Genomic DNA, 22,664 nt, shown 5'->3' on the forward strand with positions numbered 1-22,664 from the left:
AAAAAACATGTGCTATTTCTCGTTAGGAGATTCCTCACGTAAAACTAAGATTTATTTCTTATATCAATATAGGTCCGATTCTGCTCTGTTCCGTAGTTATAGGGTGTTACAGTCTTAATATTAATTTTTTAACAGTCTTAATATTAATATTACAGTTACAGTCTTAATATTAATATTTTTTCGATTTATTATGATTCGATGATTATTATGACTTCCTTTTCTTTGCGACATATTTCAAAGCTAAAAAGTTTCGACATATTCACCAGGGACGTGCATATGGATTATGACGGAATATTTTTCTAAAAAAAGCATGTACGCCACTGACTTTTTTCCTTTTTGTTAGCGAAATACTCTAAAAAGTTTAATGCCGATTAAAATGTGTCTCTTGATACTTCGATTTCGGCCTTGATGAGATAACGCAATTTTATTAATTTGCCTTGATCCAAGTCTAGCAGCAACTTTTAAAATATTTGAATGTCATTAATTTGCGAAAGTTCTCATTGATTCCTATCAAAAACATATGAAAAAAGTTCCAATAAACATGGGTATGGAAATTGGAAATGCATAGTTTTACAGGATGTTAAAACTTTTTAAAAATAGTTTTTTTGTGATTATCTTAAATTTCATTATTTTTTTATTTATTATTAGTAATAATATTTAATAATAAATTAGGTAAAATATATAATTTATTAATTTTATTTTTATTTTAATTTGACTAATTGTGATTAATAAAATTGCGTTTATCTCACCAAGGAGGCCAAATTCGACAAAATATCAAGAGATAACTTTTAATTGACATTAAACTGCCTACACAATTTTGATATCAAAATTAAAAAGTCAGTGGCGCACATTCTTTTTTTTAAATGTTCCAGTGATAACCCATATGCACGTCTCTGATGAATTAATCGACACCTTTTTAGCATTAAAATATGTAGCACTTATAGTAACTTTTACCCTCAAAATTTCATTCGAATCACTAAAAGTATTTGGAAGAAAATTGTAATAATCGAAAGATTATTAAGATTTTACACCCTCTAACGAAACAAAACAGAATCGGGCCTATGTTGATAGCAAAATAAACCTTAATTTTAAGTGAGAAATCTCCCCACGATAGATGGCACATGTTTTTTAAAACACCCTGTATAAATTTTAAAATTACTTTTATTTCTACAAGGAAACCCGAGCTGTTGTCTCACTGTTGGAATTACATGTACATTTTCTGGCAGTTGCTGACAGCCGACTATGTCAGACATATTATAGTAGGCAGTCTTATCCGCAATCATTGGCAGTCCTTTCCAGTTTTTACCTAAGTGAGACGCCCCTCGATGGAACCAAAAAGTTATACAGGGTGTCCCAGACTGAGCGTGCATTAGAAGTTTGTACATCATTGTTTTACAATACAATTAAAAATATTTTCAATATGGCGGCACTTCCTTATTTCAAATAGGTGCCCCCATTTTTTATTACATACTTAAATTCCCTATAAAATTTTATGAATTTTGATATAAAACACTCTATACCTAACATGAACCGTTATTGATAAAAAAAATATTTAAAATTTTTTGACGAAAAAAACTGCCTGTCAAGAAAATGTGTATAGCCGAAACGTCAAATTTAGTAATTACTACAGCCACTGTAACGTAAAGAAAAGACATGGTGACTATCTATTTCAAAAATTGAATTATTCGAATGCCATATAACAATGGCCGCAGCTCTCATGGAATTGAGCGATTAGAAAATTATCATAAATAATTTTTTTCAAATGGAAACCCACTTTTTTAGCACTCTTAGAAACACACAATTCTTTATTTCACCATTGAAAAGGGTTTTCAATTCCTTACTTTTTGCCTGTACATACATGTTCCTATATCTAAATAAATCGCTTTTAAGTTATTTAAGATTTAGTCTAAAGCGTATATTTTATGTCAGAAAAATAATTTTTGGACATAATTATAGGAATTATAAATACTGTTGCTTAAAAGTTGAAAAAGTGTATTTTTAAAAATAATATATCTCGTATTTTCTCTCTTTAGTGGTATCTTATAGTTGATATTGATATTATTAATAATATATCTTATGATCGAAAAAATTATTTTAGGTATAGGAACAAGTATAGGCAAAAAGTGAGGAATTGAAGGAAATCCTTTTCACTAGTGAAATAAAATAAGTGGGTTTCCATTAGAAAAAAATGATTTGTGATAATTTTTTAATCGCTCAATTTCATGACAGCTGCGGCCACTGTTATATGACATTCGAACAATTCAATTTTTGAAATAGATAGTAATATGTCTTTTCTTTATGTCACAGTGGCTGTAGTAATCACTAAATTTGACGTTTAAGCTATACAAATTTTTTTGCCAGGCAGTTTGTCTCATTCAAAAATTTTAAATATTTTTTTTCTCAAAAACGGTTAATGTTAGGTACAGAGTGTTTGATATCAAAATTCATAAAATGTTACAAAGAATTTAAGTATGTAATAAAAAATGGGGGCACCCATTTAAAATAAGAAAGTTGCTGTCAACTTCCGGTATTTCCGGAAGTGCCGCCACGTTGAAAATATTTTTAATCGATAGATCTCGTTGTAAAACAATGATGTACAAAAAATCTCCGATATAGATATTGTAGCTCTTTAGAAACTTCTAATGCACGCTTAGCCTGGGACAACCCGTATACCAATGTTTGTTTGCACTTCTGTTTGCTTTTTTTATTAGGGGCACCCATTTAAAATAAGAAAGTTGCTGTCAACTTCCGGTATTTCCGGAAGTGCCGCCATGTTGAAAATATTTTTAATCGATAAATCTCGTTGTAAAACAATGATGTACAAAAAATCTCCGATATAGATATTGTAGCTCTTTAGAAACTTCTAATGCAAGCTTAGCCTGGGACAACCCGTATACCAATGTTTGTTTGCACTTCTGTTTGCTTTTTTTATTAAACTCATTGTGTTATTTTAAAACTACTGTTTTTCCTCCGGTTTGCGAACAGTTTAGTTTAGCTTAACATGTTTTCTGTTCTTAATTGCATTCCAAGTAGCATCCGATACGCATAAATCTACGCGTCCAAAAAAAATTATCTGATGCAAAGTGTCGTTTTCCTTGAATATTCCGTGTTTGTATAAGGCGCGCCACCCAGTATAACAAATCACATTTAAGTTATTTATTTCTTCTAGTAAGGTTATCACGGATCTCTGCATGGCTAGCGAAAAATCCTTAAATTTCAAACCTATTGCCGCGCCGGTGATTAGATCAATACCCACCGAAATACAAGATACGATCGAGTCATTGAAATTTAAAAACCGCAGTTAGGATTTCAACCCAAAATCGAAAAGGACACTTTCCCAAACACAGCAAATGTATTTCGCGGAAGTGACTAACGAGAAACAAAATTTGAATAGAGGTAAGATGAGAAAATGCATAATTTTGTAGTTTGTTTTAAATTATTAAATTTAGTTTATGGTCACGATTCGCATATGACTTCAAACGTGTCTACTTCTGGCGATTATGATAAAGAAGAAAACTTGTCATCGACTATTGACTCTGTTGTACAAACTGAGGTAAGAATAATAAATAATTTTATAACTCTAACTAATAAGGTATTGTGTCAGTCAACTAAATAATTCATCAAATCAATTATTGCTGCGTAAAACTTATAGGTTTGGTGCATTCTCCGCCGGTGCTGCCACAATCGGAGTATATCGTAAACAACTAGTATACACAAATACACGGGTTTAAATAGCGAGTATACGAAAAATTTATTATTTAATTATTCTAGTGTTAAGTGTTAGGATTACCATTATTTTTAGTTACCAATTTGCTAGTAGGGCATAACTGAGGTTATTTCGGCTATAAAATAATTCGTTATTTTAAAGGTACATAAATATAATTTTAGAAGACGTTCATAAAACATTTAATCATTCTATTTGATTAAAAAAATATACCATTAATATTGCAAATTATATTTTATCCTCTCTAGTAGATATATGGGATATCTATTCTATGTATATCCCATCTAGTATATGTCTATTTTTTAATTTTTTGGTTATCTAACGAGCACTTTGTTTACTCATTTGTTTCGTCGAAATGCTTGCAACCCAAACCAAACCAAATCTATTTTTGCTTTTGACCAAATAGGTGTGAGAAACTATGAAGCTATAAAGTGTTTGATGAGTTGAATATCCGGGAAAGTTGAGTTATTGAATGTTATTGCACCCAACAACGCCCTAATTACGCTCTCCTTTACGCGTTAACATTTTTCGGCGATTTTATTAACATTTTAAATTGTCACAACACAAAACAATGTCTAGTTCGAATTCTTTTTCACTTATTTTTTACTACCCAAAACAGTGTTACATCACACAAACCTCTCATGTACCTGAGTGTTTTATAGTCTCAATAACTGCACTAGCAAAAAAGCTAAAATACTTAACTATTATGACAAAACCACGATTTCAATATTATTTTAATGCGATCAACATGACGGCGCCACGCATGAAATAAGTACTGATAATTTCTGATTACTGCCGTTGAAGCGCTGCGGTCGGAATTTTTGAAATTGAAATTAACTGAAATACCTACACCAAGCCTATACAGGATTAGGCAATAGTGCGTCGGGCATCTCTAACTCCTAGATTAAAAAACTTAGGAATTTTATTTAAGTGCAAACAAAGTATATACGAGGATGTATTTCAGGAAAATATTTTAACTTCTACAGAGTGGCTCAAAAAAATGTGAGTGGATCAGAATTATTTTTTTTTAAATTTGACTCTATTATTGCATTCTTAGCTTCCTTTCAGATCACTTTAAATAATCCTAAGATACGAGTAAATACAGGGTGGTCCGAATTGTATTCCGGAAACTTCGGCAGCATATTCTGCAGATAAAAATAAGTAAAAAAAGTTCGTATAAATGTATGTCTTAAAATGCTTAGTTTCGGGAATACAGGGTGTAGAAGTTTCATTTTTATTTCGATTTTTTCCGAATAATTTCCGAAGCAACGTCAATATTTGGATGAAAATTGGTATCTGGAAATTTTTTAACATGAGAAATTTGATTTTGATGTCAATATGACTCCTACTTCTAGAGGGCGCCACCTACATATTTTATAACTGGTTTGAAAAGAAATAACTTTTCGTCCGTACCTGTATAAAACTACTGAGTAAAAAAATATTCATTTAAGAAGTTTTTTACGTAAAAACTGTCTCTTGGTAAAAATCGCTACGAGTAATGATTCTCGAAATATTTGCAATCTAAATTATCAATACTAATCATTGACATAAATTAAAAATGTTGACTATAGTACGTGTGTCCGTTCTGTAGTTACGGGGTATCCGTGAGAGGGGAAACGATATTCTCTAGATGTTTTTTGTAAAAAATTAGACGACGCGTCCCATCAACAAAAATTCGGCAAATTGGCAAGTAGCCAATAAAATGAGTGGGCGGAGCGATTTGCGGTGACGTACTCGTCAAGTCGACGTATAAAATATATTGCTGTTTATTTAAATGTTTTTTGTCCGCATTCCTTTCATAGACTCAGATCCAGCAAACGTACTGTAAATAGTTATTAGACTGAAATCGTAAATTTGAAATACCGTATGATCGAGAAAAAACGGCGTCCAGTTGACTGGGAAATGACGATCGATGACATTTCCCATATAAATGTACATTTAAAATGACAGCGATCTTCATTTCCCAGCCAACTGGACGCCATTTTTTTTCGATCATACGGTATTTTTGTGCCAAAAGTTCAACAGGAACTGTTTTATCATATTTTTTATAGAAATTAAATGATTAATTTAAAAAAATAAAAATTTCCCAAATTTATTATTACAGTCAAATAACTATCTACTCAGCGTGTTTATTTTTTGTCAATAATGACATGTATTGACTCTTTTCATTCTCAATATCTTGAGAACGGTTGCTCGTAGCGATTTTTACCAAGAGATATTTTTTACGTAAAAAGTCATAAAAATGTATATTTTTTCACTCCATAGTTTTATACGGTTTTTCACTCCATAAGTACGGACGAAAAGTTATTACTCTTCAAAACAGTTAAAACACATGTAGATGGCGCCCTCTACAAATAGGAGCCATATTGACATCAAAATCAAGTTTCTCAAAAGACTCTCAGACACCAATTTTCAGCCAAATCATAAATTATTTGGAAAAAATCAGAAATCTTATTTTCATCTGCAGGATGTGCTGCCGAAGTTTCAGGAATATAGTTCGGACCACCCTGTATATTTCAGTAGATTCAGAGATATTAATCAATAAATAAAAAATATGCAGGATGAGTCTTAAATAAGAGCAAATATTTTAGGGGTAGTATATTTCGACCCCAGAAATACGATTATGAGGTATTTTTCGCCAAATTTCTTTTTTGAAAATTTAAATGAACCTATTATTCCATACATTACTTTGGTCAAATCTCTACAAAATTGGCACGTAGTTTTCACAAATATAATTGTAAAATGGCATTTAAATACGAATAATAAAGTATGGAAGCATGCACATAAGGTCTGCTTTTATTACCTATATATTTATCAATGTGTATACAATATACCGGGTGCGTCTCAAAAGTGGCTCACCCCTATAACTTTATTTTTTCAGATAAAATAACGAGGTTTGGTATGTTAGTATATGACATAAATTAGGATTGATTGACGTATTCAATTGTTTTTGGTCACTTCCTGTTTCACCGGAATTTTTTACTTTATTCGATAGAAAATGACACTCTGAATCGAATGACATATCATATGTCAACTTTTGACATATTCCCTCAAAAACAAATTGTATTTTAAATTTCAATCTAGAGTGCCATGGCTGTGTTAAAAACACTAATTTTTAGCCAAGGAGACTAATTTTTAGCCAAATGGTATTTTTAATCATATCTCAATTTTTTCAAATGGAACAAGGGTGGCTCATTAGCATGCATATCTGGAAAAAGCATTTTTTTACGAATAATTTCATACCAGACACTTTGTATTTCGAGTCAAATTATCATTATGAACCGCATGTTATAATTTCAAATAAACCATATGCGGAAATGTCAAAAGTTGACATATGATGTGTCATTCTATTTAGGGTGTCATTTTCTATTGAATAAAGTAAAAAAATACTGATGGTGCCATTTAAAAAACAAAAGTTGTAGTCATTTCCGGTGAAACCCGAAGAAGTGACCGAAAACAATTGAATATGTCAATCAATCCTAATTTATGTCATATATATGGAGGCTAGAAGGCCTCCATTGTCATATAGTCCTTCTAGCCTCCATAGTCATATACTAACATACCAAACCTCGTTTTTTTATCTGAAAAAATAAAAAAGTTATAGTGTGAGCCACTTTTGAGACGCACGCACCCGGCATATTGTTCTTCATTTTTATGATATTTTAATTAACTAATATCAAATAACAACTGAACATACGCATATATTTTCTTATTATTTTAGTAAATATTTTTATACAATTTTCAGCCGACAACAGAAAATTCCTTCATAAAAAGAAAGAAAAGAAATCTTAAATGGAAGATAATTATCAATAAACACTCAAATGTAAAACTTAAAGGGAATAAATGAAATGTTTATTAGTTTTCCATGTGTATTATTACAAAGTGACTAGATGCAAAGCTAGATGTAAAACACTGATGTATACATTATATGAATATATCTATAAGATGTAAGAATAAATGTTTATATCTTATTTTAATCCATCGACAATTATCACAATATTTATATGTATAACAGATTTCAGAATTTAGCATGGGACATTGACAATATACCCACTAAAAATTATAATCAACAGTATCAAGGCAAGTATCAAAGTTTTGTATCAAAGCTATATAAACTAGCATTTTTTAGAATTTAAGTAGGTACTAATTTTATAATATAACTTCAAGTTAACATGCCAAAATCTGAAGCCTAGTAAAATCTAACTGTTTCAACTTGTTTTAAGGCACTTAATAATCATCTATAAAGTAAATATAGTCAATCAAAGAAATATTAATTCTAAAACTTCTAAGATTGAAAATATAGTTGAAAAATCGGAGTCTGTTTTTCTCCTTTTTTTCTTTTTTGGAACCTGTGAAATGGTATCTCTCTTATTAGTTCCTTCGGTATTCTTTTCTGGCTTGATCGATTGAACATCTCCTTCCTCCTGTATAATAGCCCACTGTTTATATGGGTAGGATGAATTTAAATTCTCATGTACTTCCAATATAAACTCACTCATTTCTGAATACCCATATATACCTACAGCTAAAGGTACTTGAACTCTGAAATTTATAAAAAAATGTATTATATTATGTATGACTCATATTTTAAATACGTACATTTCAGGTACTTCTATAATATCTTGTCCACAAGTAGCAGAATGCAATGTATATGTATCTGCATCAAATGTTGGATACATATTATTATCTGATATATACAAATCTGCATCGCCAGATCTAACAAAGTTAAACCGATTTTACTACTACTGATAACATAAAATTTAACTACTTACAAAGAGGATAAGTTTAAAATAACTGGCCCTTGGAACGTTAAATAGATATACGTAAAATTTCCTTGGTCAATATGACCCCAAGTTCGGGCCAATATTCTTGGTTTTCTGGTGATATCTACATTTATTAGTTTGCCTAATAGCTAAAAATGTTTAATATTAATAATAGTGAACTATAAAGGTATACTTTTATCTTACTATAGCGAATATTACACATACTAAAATAAAAAGTAAATTGAACATTTCCACCAACTTCACCAAAATATTAGAACAAAATATTGAGGTTAAGAAAACAAAAATATTTGAGAGCTTCCAATAAGTCAGGGTTCTAAACCAGTCATTTTGTACCAAATTTTGTACATTTACTTTTAGGCTTTATATTTATATTTTATATATAAATAATAGAATACGTAATAAAATTAAATAGAGGATAGAGTAACAATGGAAATATTGAATATTTTGACAACAAAGACCGGCCTAAACAGCCACTCCAAAAACTTTGCATTCAACAAGTCAGGGTTGTAACTAAGTAATTTTGTACGAAGCATAATTTTATATACAGGGTGTTCCTTAATGATATGCTAATATTTAAGGAGGTGATCCTTGGACATATTCTAAGAAAAAATCTTCATAGCATGCAAGACTCTTGCGGTCTTGTTTTTTCACGTCGTTGTTTTAATTCATTACAAATATAGTGATTTTCCGACTATTGCATAAAATTTTAAATAAAGAAATACTGATTCGACATAATACAGGGTGTCCCCGAAATAAGTGCAAGTATTTTAACTGGTAGTATAGTTCAACCCCAGAAACACGCCTATGAGGTTTTTTCGCGAAAAAAAAATTTGAAAATTCAAAATTACGTTACTTTAGATTTTTTTTTTAGTTTTTAGTTAAAAAACATAATTTCTTGATAATATGGCAACATAGGTATAGATTAAATTTACAAAAAAGAAAATCCAGAAAAAATCCAGTGGTTCTCAAAATCTTGGCAAGAAATCATTTTTTTTGGAAATTTTCAAAGTAAAATAACTCCGGTATTTTGGACTTATTTTAAAAACGATAAAGAGAAAACATGTTTTTTTTATCGAGATCTACCTCCCCTTAAAATAGTTGCAGTTATTTCTGGGACACCCTGTATATTACAAAATAACAATTTCGCCAGACAAATATTCTAAAAATTTCTTTCATTAAAGTTCTATTTGCTTAAATATATTATTTATTAAAACATTTTCCATGTAGAAAGTGCCTCTAGCCAAAATTTATTAAAAAATGCAAGACTTCCAAGAGTATAGCAGAAAGGCCAAGACTGGGTACTTACATACATACATACTGCCAATACTCGTCGTATTTAACAAGCATAAGAAGTTGGTCACGCAAGGCGTTTTCTTTCACTGGGTACTTATTAACTGAAAGACCAAGACCAAAGAGTTTTTTCTTGTTCTTGCATTTGCTCATCACTAGTCAAAAGGAATACTCGACATGGCGAAATCGAAAGTACTGAAAGTACCGTGATATAAACAAATAAACAAATCCATGAGAACATTGCAAAGATTCAGTTTACAGATAGTCACAAACTCTAAGGTTTAGGTTACTAACTCTAGTTTTGTTGCTGTTAAGGTACCCAAAACAAAAAAAAGTGTAGCATATCATTGTACTCAGGAGACCGAGTTCTTTCCAAATTTGAAAAAATAAACAATGCAGGTCCGTATTTAAAAAAATTAAGTTGGCCTCTGTATTTCATAAATTATAAGCTAATTTGAAAATCTAAAAATACTGTCAGATAGCCCTAATAAAATGGCTATGAGAATGTGCAATTAGTTTCTGGATTTTCTAAAAAGTAACGACAAAAGAAAATAAAACTGATTTTCAAAAAAATATGTTTTTTTTTCAAAAAACTCAGCAAACCTTGAAGTTTTTAAAAGTTTTATGATGGTATCTTGGTGAACAGCCCAAGGCGCAACTTTGCCCCAATTTAGCCATCTTCGTATCTATTACGGTTAGGTTTTAACCGAATATAACAAGGAACTGAGGAGAGCAAAGAGATTATCTTGGAGGAGGTACTGTGAGGGCATGTGCCTCAGAATGCGCCAGACTTAAAAAATACTCTCTAAGGACTCTCAGTCCTCAATTAACTCTCTTGTAACTAGTGCAGGAGAATACACATCCACTGGGAAAGAAACGCTGACCGGACTCTTTCGGGTACACTTTCCCAGATCAACAGCCTTGGAGCAATCCCCAGAAACCTGGAAGAGTAGGGGATTTGAGTACTTCACGAGAAGAACCTCAAGGGAAGACTGGCAGGTTTCAAAAAGGGTGATTGACCAATCAAAGATAAAATGGGCTATAAGCTCATTTGAGTCATACAAATCACCGGAACCGGACGGTATTTGTCCAATAATGCTCCAGCAAGGACCAGACCTACTGACGAGCAAACTTTGCACACTACTAAGAGCTAGTCTAGCCTTAGGATATATACCGAGAATTTGGAGGCTGACCAGGGTAGCTTTTATAAGAACGGGCGTCTGGACTATCCTACGGCGAAGGCCTTTAGGCCCTTCAGTCTTATATGTCGTTTGTACTAAAGGCTCTTGAGAAACTAATGGACAGGTATGTTAGGGATGAAGTAATGGGAAAAAGACCATTTCACCAAGACCAGCATGCCTACACAGCAGGATGATCAACCGAATCGGCACTCCATCAGTTAGTAAGCAAAACAACGACGTTCGAAACGTCGACGTTCGAAAAAGTGCTGTTATGGGCATTCCTCGACATAGAAGAGGCGACATAGAAGATAACACCTCATTTCAGTCACTGACGAGAGCTACAAGGAACTTCGGATTAGAGGAGACCTGCTGCAGATGGATAGATTGCATGCTCAAAAGTCTGGAGGATGCCCGCAGGGGGGCCCCTCTGCTGTGGAATCTCGTTATGGACAGACTGCTTGATAGTCTCAACAGGGCTGGTTTCAACACTCTGGGATATGCAGACGATTTGGTCGTGTTAGTCAGAAGTAAGTTTAACACAACAGTAAGGGAGCGAATGCAAAGGGCCCTGAAGATTGTGGAATCATAGGTGACACAGGAGGGACTAAATATTAGTCCGACAAAGACCGTAATAATCCCCTTCACCAAACGAAGAATTTTGGAGGGACTAGGACCTCTAAGACTCTGCGGTGATGAGATTCCTCTCTCGGGGGAGGTCAAGTTTCTAGGAATCATGCTGGATACCAAACTGACCTGGAACCGTCATTTGGAAAATGTCACAAGGAGGGCGGTGACTACACTAGCGGTAGTCAGATGACGTCATGGAAAAATCTGGGGCCTCAGACCACAGATGGTGCACTGGCTGTACACTGGAGTGGCGAGGCCTTCAGTAACATATACATCCTTGGTATGGTGGCCTAAGGTAATGCAACAAACAACAATGCTCAGCCTTAGTAAGGTGCAAAGACTTGCTTGTCTGAGCATAACAGGGGCAATGAAATCAACGCCCGCTGCATCAATGGAGGCGCTTCTTGGCCTTCCGACTCTTCACATAGTGATCCAGGCGGAGGCAAGAATGGGACTCTATCGACAACAAAGTTACTTGTCTCTGGGAAATAGGACAGAAACAGGACACTTAAAGATGGGAGATTCTATCGGAGGATCTCTACTCCAAATGAAATCGGACCAAATGACCCCTCTTTATCACTACCACACACCATTCGAGGTGAACAAAATGGATCGAGGAATGTGGACAGATATAACATTACTTCAGGATGGACTAACCTGGTATACAGACGAGTCAAAGAGCGCTGAAGGAACAGGAGCTGGAGTATTTGGGGAAAGACCAAGGGCAAGCTTATCATTTTCCTTGGGTAAACACTCAACCGTATTCCAGACAGAAATCTTTGCCATTCTACAATGTGCGAGAGAAAACAATAGAAGAGCTTATTCAGGTAAGCTCATCAATATATGCTCAGACAGTCAGGGGTCACTTGGGGCGCTCATGAACCCAGAGGTATCGACGAGACTCGTCTGGGAATGCCTGGGTGAACTGGGAGCTCTGGCACGAAGGAACAGAATTAATTTATTCTGGGTGCCGGGCCACAGCGGCATCCAAGGCAACGAAAAAGCCGATAAGCTAGCTAGGCAGGGATCATCGGCATCCTATCTTGGTCCAGAGCCAGGACTGGGAATACTGAAATGCATGGCCCGTAGTGCACTAAAACTCTGGGTCGGGGAAAAGCACAATGTCCATTGGAGAAACAGACAGGGGCACAGGCACAGCAAGGCTATTATCCAAGAACCTAGCTCTAAAACCGCAAAAGAACTGCTAATGCTTAGCAGGAATAAGGTACGGATTACAACAGGACACATGGCTGTCAAGTGTTACCTGAACAAGCTCAACCTATATCAAGGAAGTATTTGCTGCAGACTCTGCGATAAAGATCCTGAAACAGCGGAGCACATAATATGTCATTGCGAGGCTATGGATCGCAAGCGACACTTTTTATTTGGGAAAGCTATGCTAGAACCGGAGGAACTATGCTTCCCCATCCTATCAAGGACCTGCATAAGCCAGTGCAGGGCACAGGGATAGGAGAATGGGTGCAGATATAAAAGGGGGACAAACACAATAGGCCCCACAGGCCGCAGTGTTTCCGGCAGAGGACGGCCCCTTGTTATGGAAAAAAATCTATTATGGTTTCCGAGATATCAATGTTCGTACCTCAAATTTGTAGCACCCTGTATGTTTGAAAACTCTAATTCAATCTTAAGGAAAACCAGTCTAATTTATATTGTTTTAAAGAACACTTTAATAGATTTTTTCTGTGACCGATATTATTCAACAGAAACAAGATGACGCCAATGCAACCGAAAAAAATATCAAGAAGAATACCCGACATGGCGGAAATAAAAATTACCGCGATCGTAAAAAACTAAGCAAACCCACCAGAACAATGGACGAAGTAACAGGTCCGATCGCGACCCCTAAATTCGCCACGACCTCGTCACCAACAACAATTAAACGTTAACGGCGTCGCGGCGATTATCAGAAGCGCCGTATCTCCTCCGCATCGTATAAAACCGCTCTGGAGCGGTACCGGTACGGCCAGACCATTTCTTTCTTTTCGACATTCACCTGTCGCCCCTCCAAAAAGAACCCCGCGTTTTTGACGGTGCTGCTCCAACTTGAACCACTCTTGAATGAAGAAATCATTGGTATCTAGTGGCAGTGCGTTCCGGTACCGCCGATGAGGTGAAATGAGAGACGCTAAAACGGTACGCGCGCGAAGTTGCGACGAGTGAAGTTCAGCGGACGAAAAAAGCCACCGAAAAAATTGAGACAAATGGCACAGACAGTTTTAAAGATGCACAAGCACGCTGTAATCGTAAGTACTATAATCAACTTGATGCAAGACCCAATGAAAATCCGTCACCAAGTCCTATAATTCACAAACCTATAATTAGAAAAATCGATATTAGCGAATATAAAAATATATTATATAAAATAAGCCAAATGCACTCAATTATACAGGGTGAGTGCAAATATTTTCAGGGCTGGTAGATCTCGGTAAAAGAAACATATTTTCTCTTTACCGTTTTTCAAATAAATCCAAAATAACCGAGTTAATTTACTTTGAAAAATTCCAAAAAAAAAAGATTTTTTGCTAAAATTTTGAGAACCACTGGATCTTTTCTAGATTTTCTTTCTTATAAATTGAGTCTACTACCTATGTTGCCATATTATCAACAAATTATGTTTTTTAACTAAAAACTAAAAAAAAATCCAAATTTTTTTTCAAGAGTTTTTTTTTCGCGAAAAAACCTCATAATCGTATGTCTGCGGTCGAAATATACTACCACTAAAAATATTTGCACTTATTTAAGACTCACCCTGTATAACGCCAGACCATTATTTAGATAACACGGTCAATACTAGAAATGCAAGACGCATAAATTACAATAGAATAACAACAATAGAATAACAATCCAAGATACATAAAAAAGAACAAACAAAAAAAAAGTTTTAAACAAAAAATTGCTATTTTGCTAAGATGCCAAAGAGGAAGAATAATTATATAATCACTGATTTTTTGCATTTTATTAAAAAAAAATTTTAAACGATTTTAACACTCCAATGTGAATTTTCCTTCATTAAGTCACCTAAGCTAAAAATCAATGTAAAATATGTCAAACACATTCAATTGTATGTAACCAAATCGTTATTAAAAATTACGAAATTAAAAAGAATAAATGAAATAATTACAATACCTACAAAAATTCTTATACAGGGTGTTTCAAAAAATATGTGCGATCTCTCGTGGGTAGATTCCTCAAGTAAAAATGGAGATTAAAGTGTTAATTTTTTTTCGATTTATTATAATTTTCTTCCAAGTGCTTTTAGCGATTCGAATGAAATTTGGAGGTTGAATTGAAGTTACTATTAGTGCTACATATTTTAATGCTATAAAAGTGTGGACCGATTTACCAGGGACCGGCATCTGGGTCATCACTGAAATATTTTTCTACAAAAAATTGCGCCACTAACTTTTTCCCCCTTAGTAGTAAATTTGCTTAGGCAATTTAATGCCGATTAAAAATTTATCTTTACATTTTGTCCATTTCGATCTCGACTGGATATCCAGTTACCGATAGACGCTTAACTTTTAATAAACATTATCGTTCATAATGAATAATGAATTTTTTTAGAAATTTCTAACATTAGCCTAGCCTAGACAATATAAAATTAGAAATACTTACAGGGTCCGGCATAAAACGTCGGACAGTTCCTATAATAAAAAACTTTTACAGGGTGAAAAAAGTGTGAGTGGATCGGGATACTTTTTTTTAATTGGAACACCCTGTATATTATTGCATTTTGGCTTTCTATCTGATCGCTTTACATAATCCTAACATATTATTAAATCATTTGTTAAAATCCTCTACTGAGGAACAGGAAACTTAAACTCACAGTCTTGTATAACAATTTTTATTTAAAATTTTTACTATTTAAAAAAAATAGGCAACACGTTTCGGGAATCACAATCCAATCTTCAGGCCCGGAAGCTAACAATATTATAAATAAAAAACAATCAAAGCAAGTCAAACATATTTGTCAACGGTAAAATTCCAGCCGAAAATCATTAGATCGCTTTTATAAAAAATTACTGTTGAAACCCCCATATGTAATGCAGTACTACGAATATCCGCAAAACCGTAAAAACATTTTGAAATACTTTAAATACAAAAAATGTATTTTTTTTTAATTCTCCATCTAACAAAGGAATAATATACGGGGTGTTACATTTAAAAAAAAATCAGAAAAACTATTGAATATTTTAGAAAGTTTAGTATTGAATTTTGAATACCCTGTATGATTTTAGAATACGACATTTATAGGAAAGTTAAGTACAGACCAATTATAGTAAATACCTATTTAAAGATAGAAGAACTGTCCTGTTCTTCTATTTTTAATATTTTTTTTTAAGAAAGACTGATAAATATATATTTTTGATTTATTTATTAATATCTCCGAAACTATCGAAATGTATTTACTCACATTTTAGGACTATGCAAAGTGATCTGGAAGGAAGCCAACAATGCAGTAATATACAAGGCGTTCCATTTAAAAAAATCATCCCAATCCGCTCACTTTTTTGATAGATATATCTATAGAAGTTAAACTATTTTTCATGAAATACATCCTAGTACATACTTTAGCTTTGCACTTAAAAAAAATCCCAAGTTTTTTTATTCTAGGAGCTATAGATGCCCGATGCACTTCTGCCGGACCCTGTATAATCCAAACAAACTCAAAGAAAGTATGTTTTGGAAATTCGTATACGTTCCAAAAAATGCCCTATTTACATACAATACTCTCCTAGTTGAATTTGGTGTAGGTGAAATTTTGGTGGATTTAATTAACAGAATGAACTCATTAGCAAAAGTTTTGTTATAAATTAAAAACCTAAATTAAGTGTAATTTTTATATTTTATAAAATACATTTTGACATTTTATTTACAAAGTATTTTTTCAAATTTTATATTTCCAAGTTATTTTGTATGTTAGTTGTTATTTTTTTATTAGGTGCCCGGTGGCGTAGAGGTACAGGCTCTCGTCTACCAATCTCAAGGTAGTGGGTTCGAATCCCACACCCGGCATTTCATCAGCCGACTATTTGTATTAAAATAAAAATAGTTTGGGTACCTAGGTCGACTCAGCCTTAAATGAGTACTTGGGATTCACAATCCTGAGGTAATAATAGGCGGTTGAAGCGTAGTGTTAGCCACATTACCTTCCTTGTATACCGAACGGCTCTAGTATAGCCACAGCAAGCTGTACCTTGCTACTGCCAAGGTGTTAAACGCTATATACGGGAGCTATTATTATATTATTATTATTTTGTATGTAAAATAATTATTGTATAGTTAATGTCATCGATTGTCATTACCAAGCTTCTTGATACCATTTTCTTTTCTAAGATTATACGATATTTATAGCATTGTCTTTTTGGCAAAAATTGGTTAAACAATAATCTTTCAAAATTGGTTCAACAACATCAGAAAGATAAAATAAAATATAAAACAATTTGAAAATTATTTTATATCTTCTGTTGGAATATTTTTGAAACATTTTATACAATATGATCGAAAAAAAAATCATAGCCATCGATGGCTATGAAATGAAGATCTCTGTCATTTTATATATAAAATTATATGGAGAATGTCATCGATGTCATCATTGTAATACTTTCTACACTGGAAGCTGATGTATTAGAACTTCCATGTGATTACAGAAAGTAATGCATATCAATGTAAGGTTTACACTTGCATCTTCCTTACAACTTAATTTATAAAACTTATTAAATATTATATAAAATATACAGGCGAATAAGTCGTTGTGGTTTCAATATTACGAGTATTTTAAAATAAGTAAGGGAATCTTTAATAATTTTTTAAGTTCATACTCATATTTTATAAATATTTATTTTTATTACAACTAGCAAAAATTATCTAGTGGAATTTAAAAATGTATCCGAACATAGTAGAAACATTTAAATTATCTTCTTCTATTGACATTTAGTATAGGGTTGCCAACTTTCAAAATAAAAAAATAGAGGACAAGAGGATAAAAAAGAGGCACAGGTGAACCTGAAAAAATTTCATGAAACTGCGCCCAAATATCTAGAATTTACCAAAAAATTATATAAACGTTATGTGATGGATGGTCTTTTTTAATTTCTTAAAAATATTTATACTCAAAACTTGTTAAAATACAACAAAGCATTTTCAACAACACTTTTTTTCAAAACATAAGGTAAGAGTAAGTAAATATAAAATAGTTAAACATGTTTATCGCTTCCACCAATGTTTCTTGTACATAAATATTTCTTCATTTTTCTTACTGTACAAACGAGTGGGATTAGCGAAAGAGACAGATTAACAATTTTTTAAAGCATTGTGATGAAAGACGAATATTTTTTAGATTTTGAGTTTGGTATGTAAAAAAGAGGACGTTTTCAATGCGTGAGAGAAAAAACAACAGTGAGATCAAAAAGAGAACTGTCCTCTGGAACAGAGGACGGTTGGCAACCCTAATTTAGTATAATATCATAAGTAGTAAGAGCAAGAGTTACTATGAATAAGTACCCCAACGAATTATGTATGTACTGCAACTTATTGAAAAATATCTGCGTATAGCAAATTTGAATAAAAAAATATCACAACCTTACAATGGACAAGCAATAAACTTAATTTTTCCAATATAAAAATAGAAATATAATATAATTCAAAAAAGGATGAATTAAAATCTACGAGTAAGTAATAGTAATTAACAAACAATTATTATGAATTGATACTTGAGCTTAATGTAACAGGAGTTTATTTTAAGAAATCAGTAATATTGTTTTCTTAGATATTATTAAACCTAGAGTAATAAACAAACTTAGGCGTACTAATTTTACAGCTGTCATCTCCGAAAATTTCCTAGCTTATAAGATATTTTAATACGTTTAAAATTAGAAAACTACTATCTACTGGGTGTCCCATAGAAGTGAATCCACCGCTAAATATAAATATAATTATTAAAATATTTAAAAATCTAACCGAACGGCTCTAGCATGGCAAGCTGTACCTTGCTACTCCCAAGGTGCCCCAAGGCGTTAAACGCTATATACGGGAGCTATTATTATTATTATTTAAAGATCAAATATAAAAATATTATTATATTATATTTATTTTTCAAAAGATAAAAGTTATTCAAGATATTATAATGCCTAAATACTTTTCATGAATTGGTACAGATATTTGCTAATATTTAACTACCACTGGATTATAACTAATGAAATGTCAATTTCATTGAATTAAAATTACCAAATTTGTTCCATTCAAATAAAGATCCACTCTGTATAGTTTGAATAAAAATAATACTAATAATACTTTCATTAATAAATCATCATTAAAAATCGTTTAGTCATCGACAACCAAAGAAAAAGTTCTTAATTTATTGGCAAACGTATGTTACGATCATCGACTTAAACCTTCAGACTTGTTACCCAAACAAGATCCGCAGAACTATTTCTTTAATGTTACTTTCCTTCACGCAAATTCGTTATAATTTCAATATAATGTCTAGGTCAAAGAGCTTATTTCGGTCGATTAAAAACACTACACAATACTTATCGGACAGTGAAAAGAAATCATTGTGCTTATTTATTAAAACTTTTCATTGAAGGTGTAGTATTTAAGTATTTAAGAAATTAATCAATATGATGACTGATTGACATTCGGTAAATGAGTCATTCATACTACTATCTAGAACGATTTAAATCAATCGTGTTGAAAGTTTTTGTCATTTTTTGCGATTCTACAATATATTTCAATGGTTTTCTATATTTGAATATCCAATTCTTCCACTTTTTTTCGTTGAATTTCTATTCTATAATGTCTAATGTCTAGTTCACTGATTTACAGTGGACATTATTATTAATATGCAATATCTGTTCCTGGCGTGAACTGTCAATTGCCTAAGATTATGATTCAATCATAATTTATTTAAAAATTAATATTCTGTATATTTTTTTTCATAATTTTCTTCGATATTTTAATAGTTCGGGTCACCGGGTAAAGGAGTACGACAGGGAGACGCGATATCCCCAAAGCTGTTTCTAACAACATTAGGAGAAATCTTCTGTCAACTGGACTGGACCAACAAAGGATTAAAAATAGATCGAGAATATCTTAACAATCTAAGATTCGCTGATGACATAGTCCTGATTGCCAATGGTCCTGAAGAACGAGGAACTACAAGCACAAACGTTAATGAACTAAATACAGCCAGCAATAAGGTTGCTTTCTAGTTGGTTCTTAAAATAAATTTAGTAAAAACTAAAGTAATGTACAACGAATTAGTGGAAAGAAAAGACATTCTAAAAGTAACACAACACTGAAAATAGTAGGAGAATATGTATTTGGCACAACTAATACACATCCCGGGATCTCTACTATTAGAAATCAACAGAAGAATTAAGTTTGCATGGAATACTTATGGAAACAATTTATTAATCTAGAATGCCACTCTATCTAAAGAAGAAAGTATTCGATACTACCAGTCATGACCTATGCATGCGAAACCTGGACACTTAAAACGGACATCATAAGGAAACTGCAGGTCGCACAACGCTCAATGGAAGGAAATATGCTGGGAATAACCTAGAGAGACCTTAAAAGAATAGAGAGGATACGATAAAAAACCCAGGTAATAGATGTCTTCTACAGAGTCAAATCCCTCAAATGGCAATGGGCAGGACACCTGGCAAGAAGAACGGACAATAGATAGAGCACAAGGATTACAGCATGGTAGGCAATAGACTAAGAGAATTAAGAGACCTAGAGGAAGACCGAACCTGAGATGGATCCATGAAATTAGGAAATTAGCAGGGATAACTTGGGCCCGCATAGCCAACAATAGACAACAATAGGCCCAACTACAAAGAGAGAATGTGAAGAAGGCTACACCATAATTGGAAATGGTTGAATAAACTGAAAATGATAATGACGATTTTAATAGTTATTATGCTATTCAGAACAGAGACAAATCCAACAAATCATAGATCGTTAAAATCGGTCCAGAAGTTCTTGAGTTAGAAAATGGTGTACCCGATTTTATTTTATTTATATTTATGTACTTTGATTGCAAAAATATTATTGCATCTCTTTTAATGACGAGGTTAACTCTTTTCGGTTAGTTAACGTTAACGTTAAGGGTGATTTTTGTAAATCTACGAATCTAAAAAGCTTCTAAACGAAAGATGGAAGAAGCTTATCAAATATAATTAAAATATATACAGGGTGCTACAAATTCGAGGTACGAGCATTGGTATCTGGGAAACCGTAATAGATACGAATATGGTTAAATTGGGACAAAGTTGCGCCTTGGGATGTTCACCAAGATGCCATCAAAAAACTTTCAAAAATTTCAAAGATTGCTGAGTTTTTTGGAAAAAGCGGATTTTTTTGAAAATCAATTTAATTTTTTCCTGCCGTTACTTTTTAGAAAAGCAAAAAACTAATTGCACATTCTCATAGCCACTTTATTAGGGCTATCTGATGGTATTTTTAGATTTTCAAATTAGCTGATAATTTGTGAGATACAGAGGCCGACTTAATATTTTTAAATACGGACCTGTATTTTTTATTTCAGATTTTGAAAGAACTCGGTCTCCTGCGAGTAGAACGATATGCCACACTTTATACTTTTTTTTTGTTTCGAACATTTGAACACAATTTATTTAAACTAATTTCAGGTCCGGCTCTGTTTTTTTAATATTTAATCTATTCATAGTTACAATATTGATAAGCATTCAAACTTAACAATGGCGTGGGGTAAAACATTGAATACTGAAAATCAAATGCAATAAAAAAATAAAAAAAATCCACACCAAACGAAATTAATATTTTTCAACATTTACAATAAAGAGTACAAAATGTATTCGGAAGTATAAGAAGATATGTTCAAAGATATAGATAAAACTGAACGAATAATAAATTTGTGCAATAGGAAGGGTACTAACCCTTTCAAACATGCATTAGAAAGTAGTTTGCAAAAATTGATTTATTTATAATAACCACGATTAATATTATGCATATTATTAGATCGTACACTGAGATTTCAAATTCACAATAAAAAAAAGTTAAGAATAATATCTTTAAATTGCTCACCTGGATATTATTTATTTAAATCTTTCAATTGGCTCGATTTGCCTTATTCAATATTAATTAGTGCTGATCATTATTGTTGCGATGAATATAATCAGATTAAATAATTTAAAAAAACAGAGTCAGACTTGAAATTATTTTAAATAATAATTAAATAGTTTGGTTCTTGTTAAGATACTCAAAACAAAAAAGGATAAAGTGTGGCATATCACTGTACTCAGGAGACCGAGTTCTTTCAAAATCTGAAATAAAAAATACAGGTCCGTATTTAAAAAAATTAAGTTGGCCTCTGTATCTCACAAATTATCAGCTAATTTGGAAATCTAAAAGTACTATGAGATAGCCCTAATAAAGTGGCTATGAGAATACGTAATTATTTTTTTGATTTTCTAAAAAGTAACGACAGGAAAAAATAAAATTGGTTTTCAAAAAAATCCGTTTTTTCCAAAAAACTCAGCAATCCTTGAAATTTTTAAAACTTTTTTGATAGCATCCTGGTGAATATTCCATTAACGCAACTTTGCCTCAATTTAATCATCTTCGTATCTATTACGGTTTCTGAGATACCAATGCTCGTATCTCGAATTTGTAGCACCCTGTATAAATAATTTGCTTAGGAATCTGTAGATGTTAGTAACACAATTTATTAAAATTGCTTTTAGTTCTCTGGCTTTTAGTTAATATTCGGCTTCAGTAATGTATGAATATCGCTTCTTTGATTTGATTTTCTAGATAGCCTTTAAGAAAAAAATCATGCACGGAAATTTAAAGCTCTTTGGATTTACCTCATTAATTAATTCTGATCATTATACTGTTTTTATTAATTTAAAGTTTTATTTGATGTGATGTCATTTTAACCAAAAGTCAGTAAAAAACGAAATAAAAAAAGCCATTGACAAGTGACAAGCTAGACTCCATTTGAATTATGCCCCATTGGAGTTTAAAAAAATAACTTTTATGATTTAG

General features: G+C 32.5%; 2 protein-coding genes across 2 annotated transcripts in view; one reads left to right on the plus strand and one right to left on the minus strand.

Annotated features, from left to right (window-relative positions):
- Positions 1 to 7,705: 7,705 nt before the first annotated feature.
- LOC115883586 (UPF0669 protein C6orf120 homolog) lies at positions 7,706 to 8,768 on the minus strand. Its single transcript, XM_030901943.1, has 4 exons — positions 8,692 to 8,768; positions 8,497 to 8,636; positions 8,324 to 8,440; positions 7,706 to 8,266 (listed from the first exon to the last, which is right to left on the minus strand). The coding sequence occupies exons 1-4, from the start codon at positions 8,734 to 8,736 to the stop codon at positions 7,984 to 7,986; spliced, it is 585 nt and encodes a 194-aa protein (XP_030757803.1). The 5' UTR covers positions 8,737 to 8,768; the 3' UTR covers positions 7,706 to 7,983.
- A 4,820-nt stretch (positions 8,769 to 13,588) lies between these two features.
- Positions 13,589 to 22,664, plus strand: part of LOC115883589 (protein spaetzle 5-like) — a 62,786-nt gene continuing 53,710 nt past the window's right edge. Inside the window, 1 exon segment of the mRNA XM_030901945.1 lies at positions 13,589 to 13,870. Coding sequence (XP_030757805.1) covers positions 13,829 to 13,870 — 42 coding nt within the window. The 5' untranslated portion in view covers positions 13,589 to 13,828.

The sequence above is a fragment of the Sitophilus oryzae genome, unplaced genomic scaffold (genome assembly GCF_002938485.1).
Source record: "Sitophilus oryzae breed Bouriz unplaced genomic scaffold, Soryzae_2.0 scaffold_1962_pilon_pilon, whole genome shotgun sequence".
In the NCBI taxonomy this organism is placed as follows: domain Eukaryota; kingdom Metazoa; phylum Arthropoda; class Insecta; order Coleoptera; family Curculionidae; genus Sitophilus; species Sitophilus oryzae.

Coding starts and splice junctions, on each gene's coding strand:
- LOC115883586 (XM_030901943.1), bottom strand. CDS start 8,736: ATGTTCAATTTACTTTTTATTTTAGTATGTGTAATATTCGCTATA. Junction 8,441..8,496: donor ATTTTAAACTTATCCTCTTT/GTAAGTAGTTAA, acceptor TAACTTTGTTAG/ATCTGGCGATGCAGATTTGT. Junction 8,267..8,323: donor ATTATAGAAGTACCTGAAAT/GTACGTATTTAA, acceptor TATAAATTTCAG/AGTTCAAGTACCTTTAGCTG.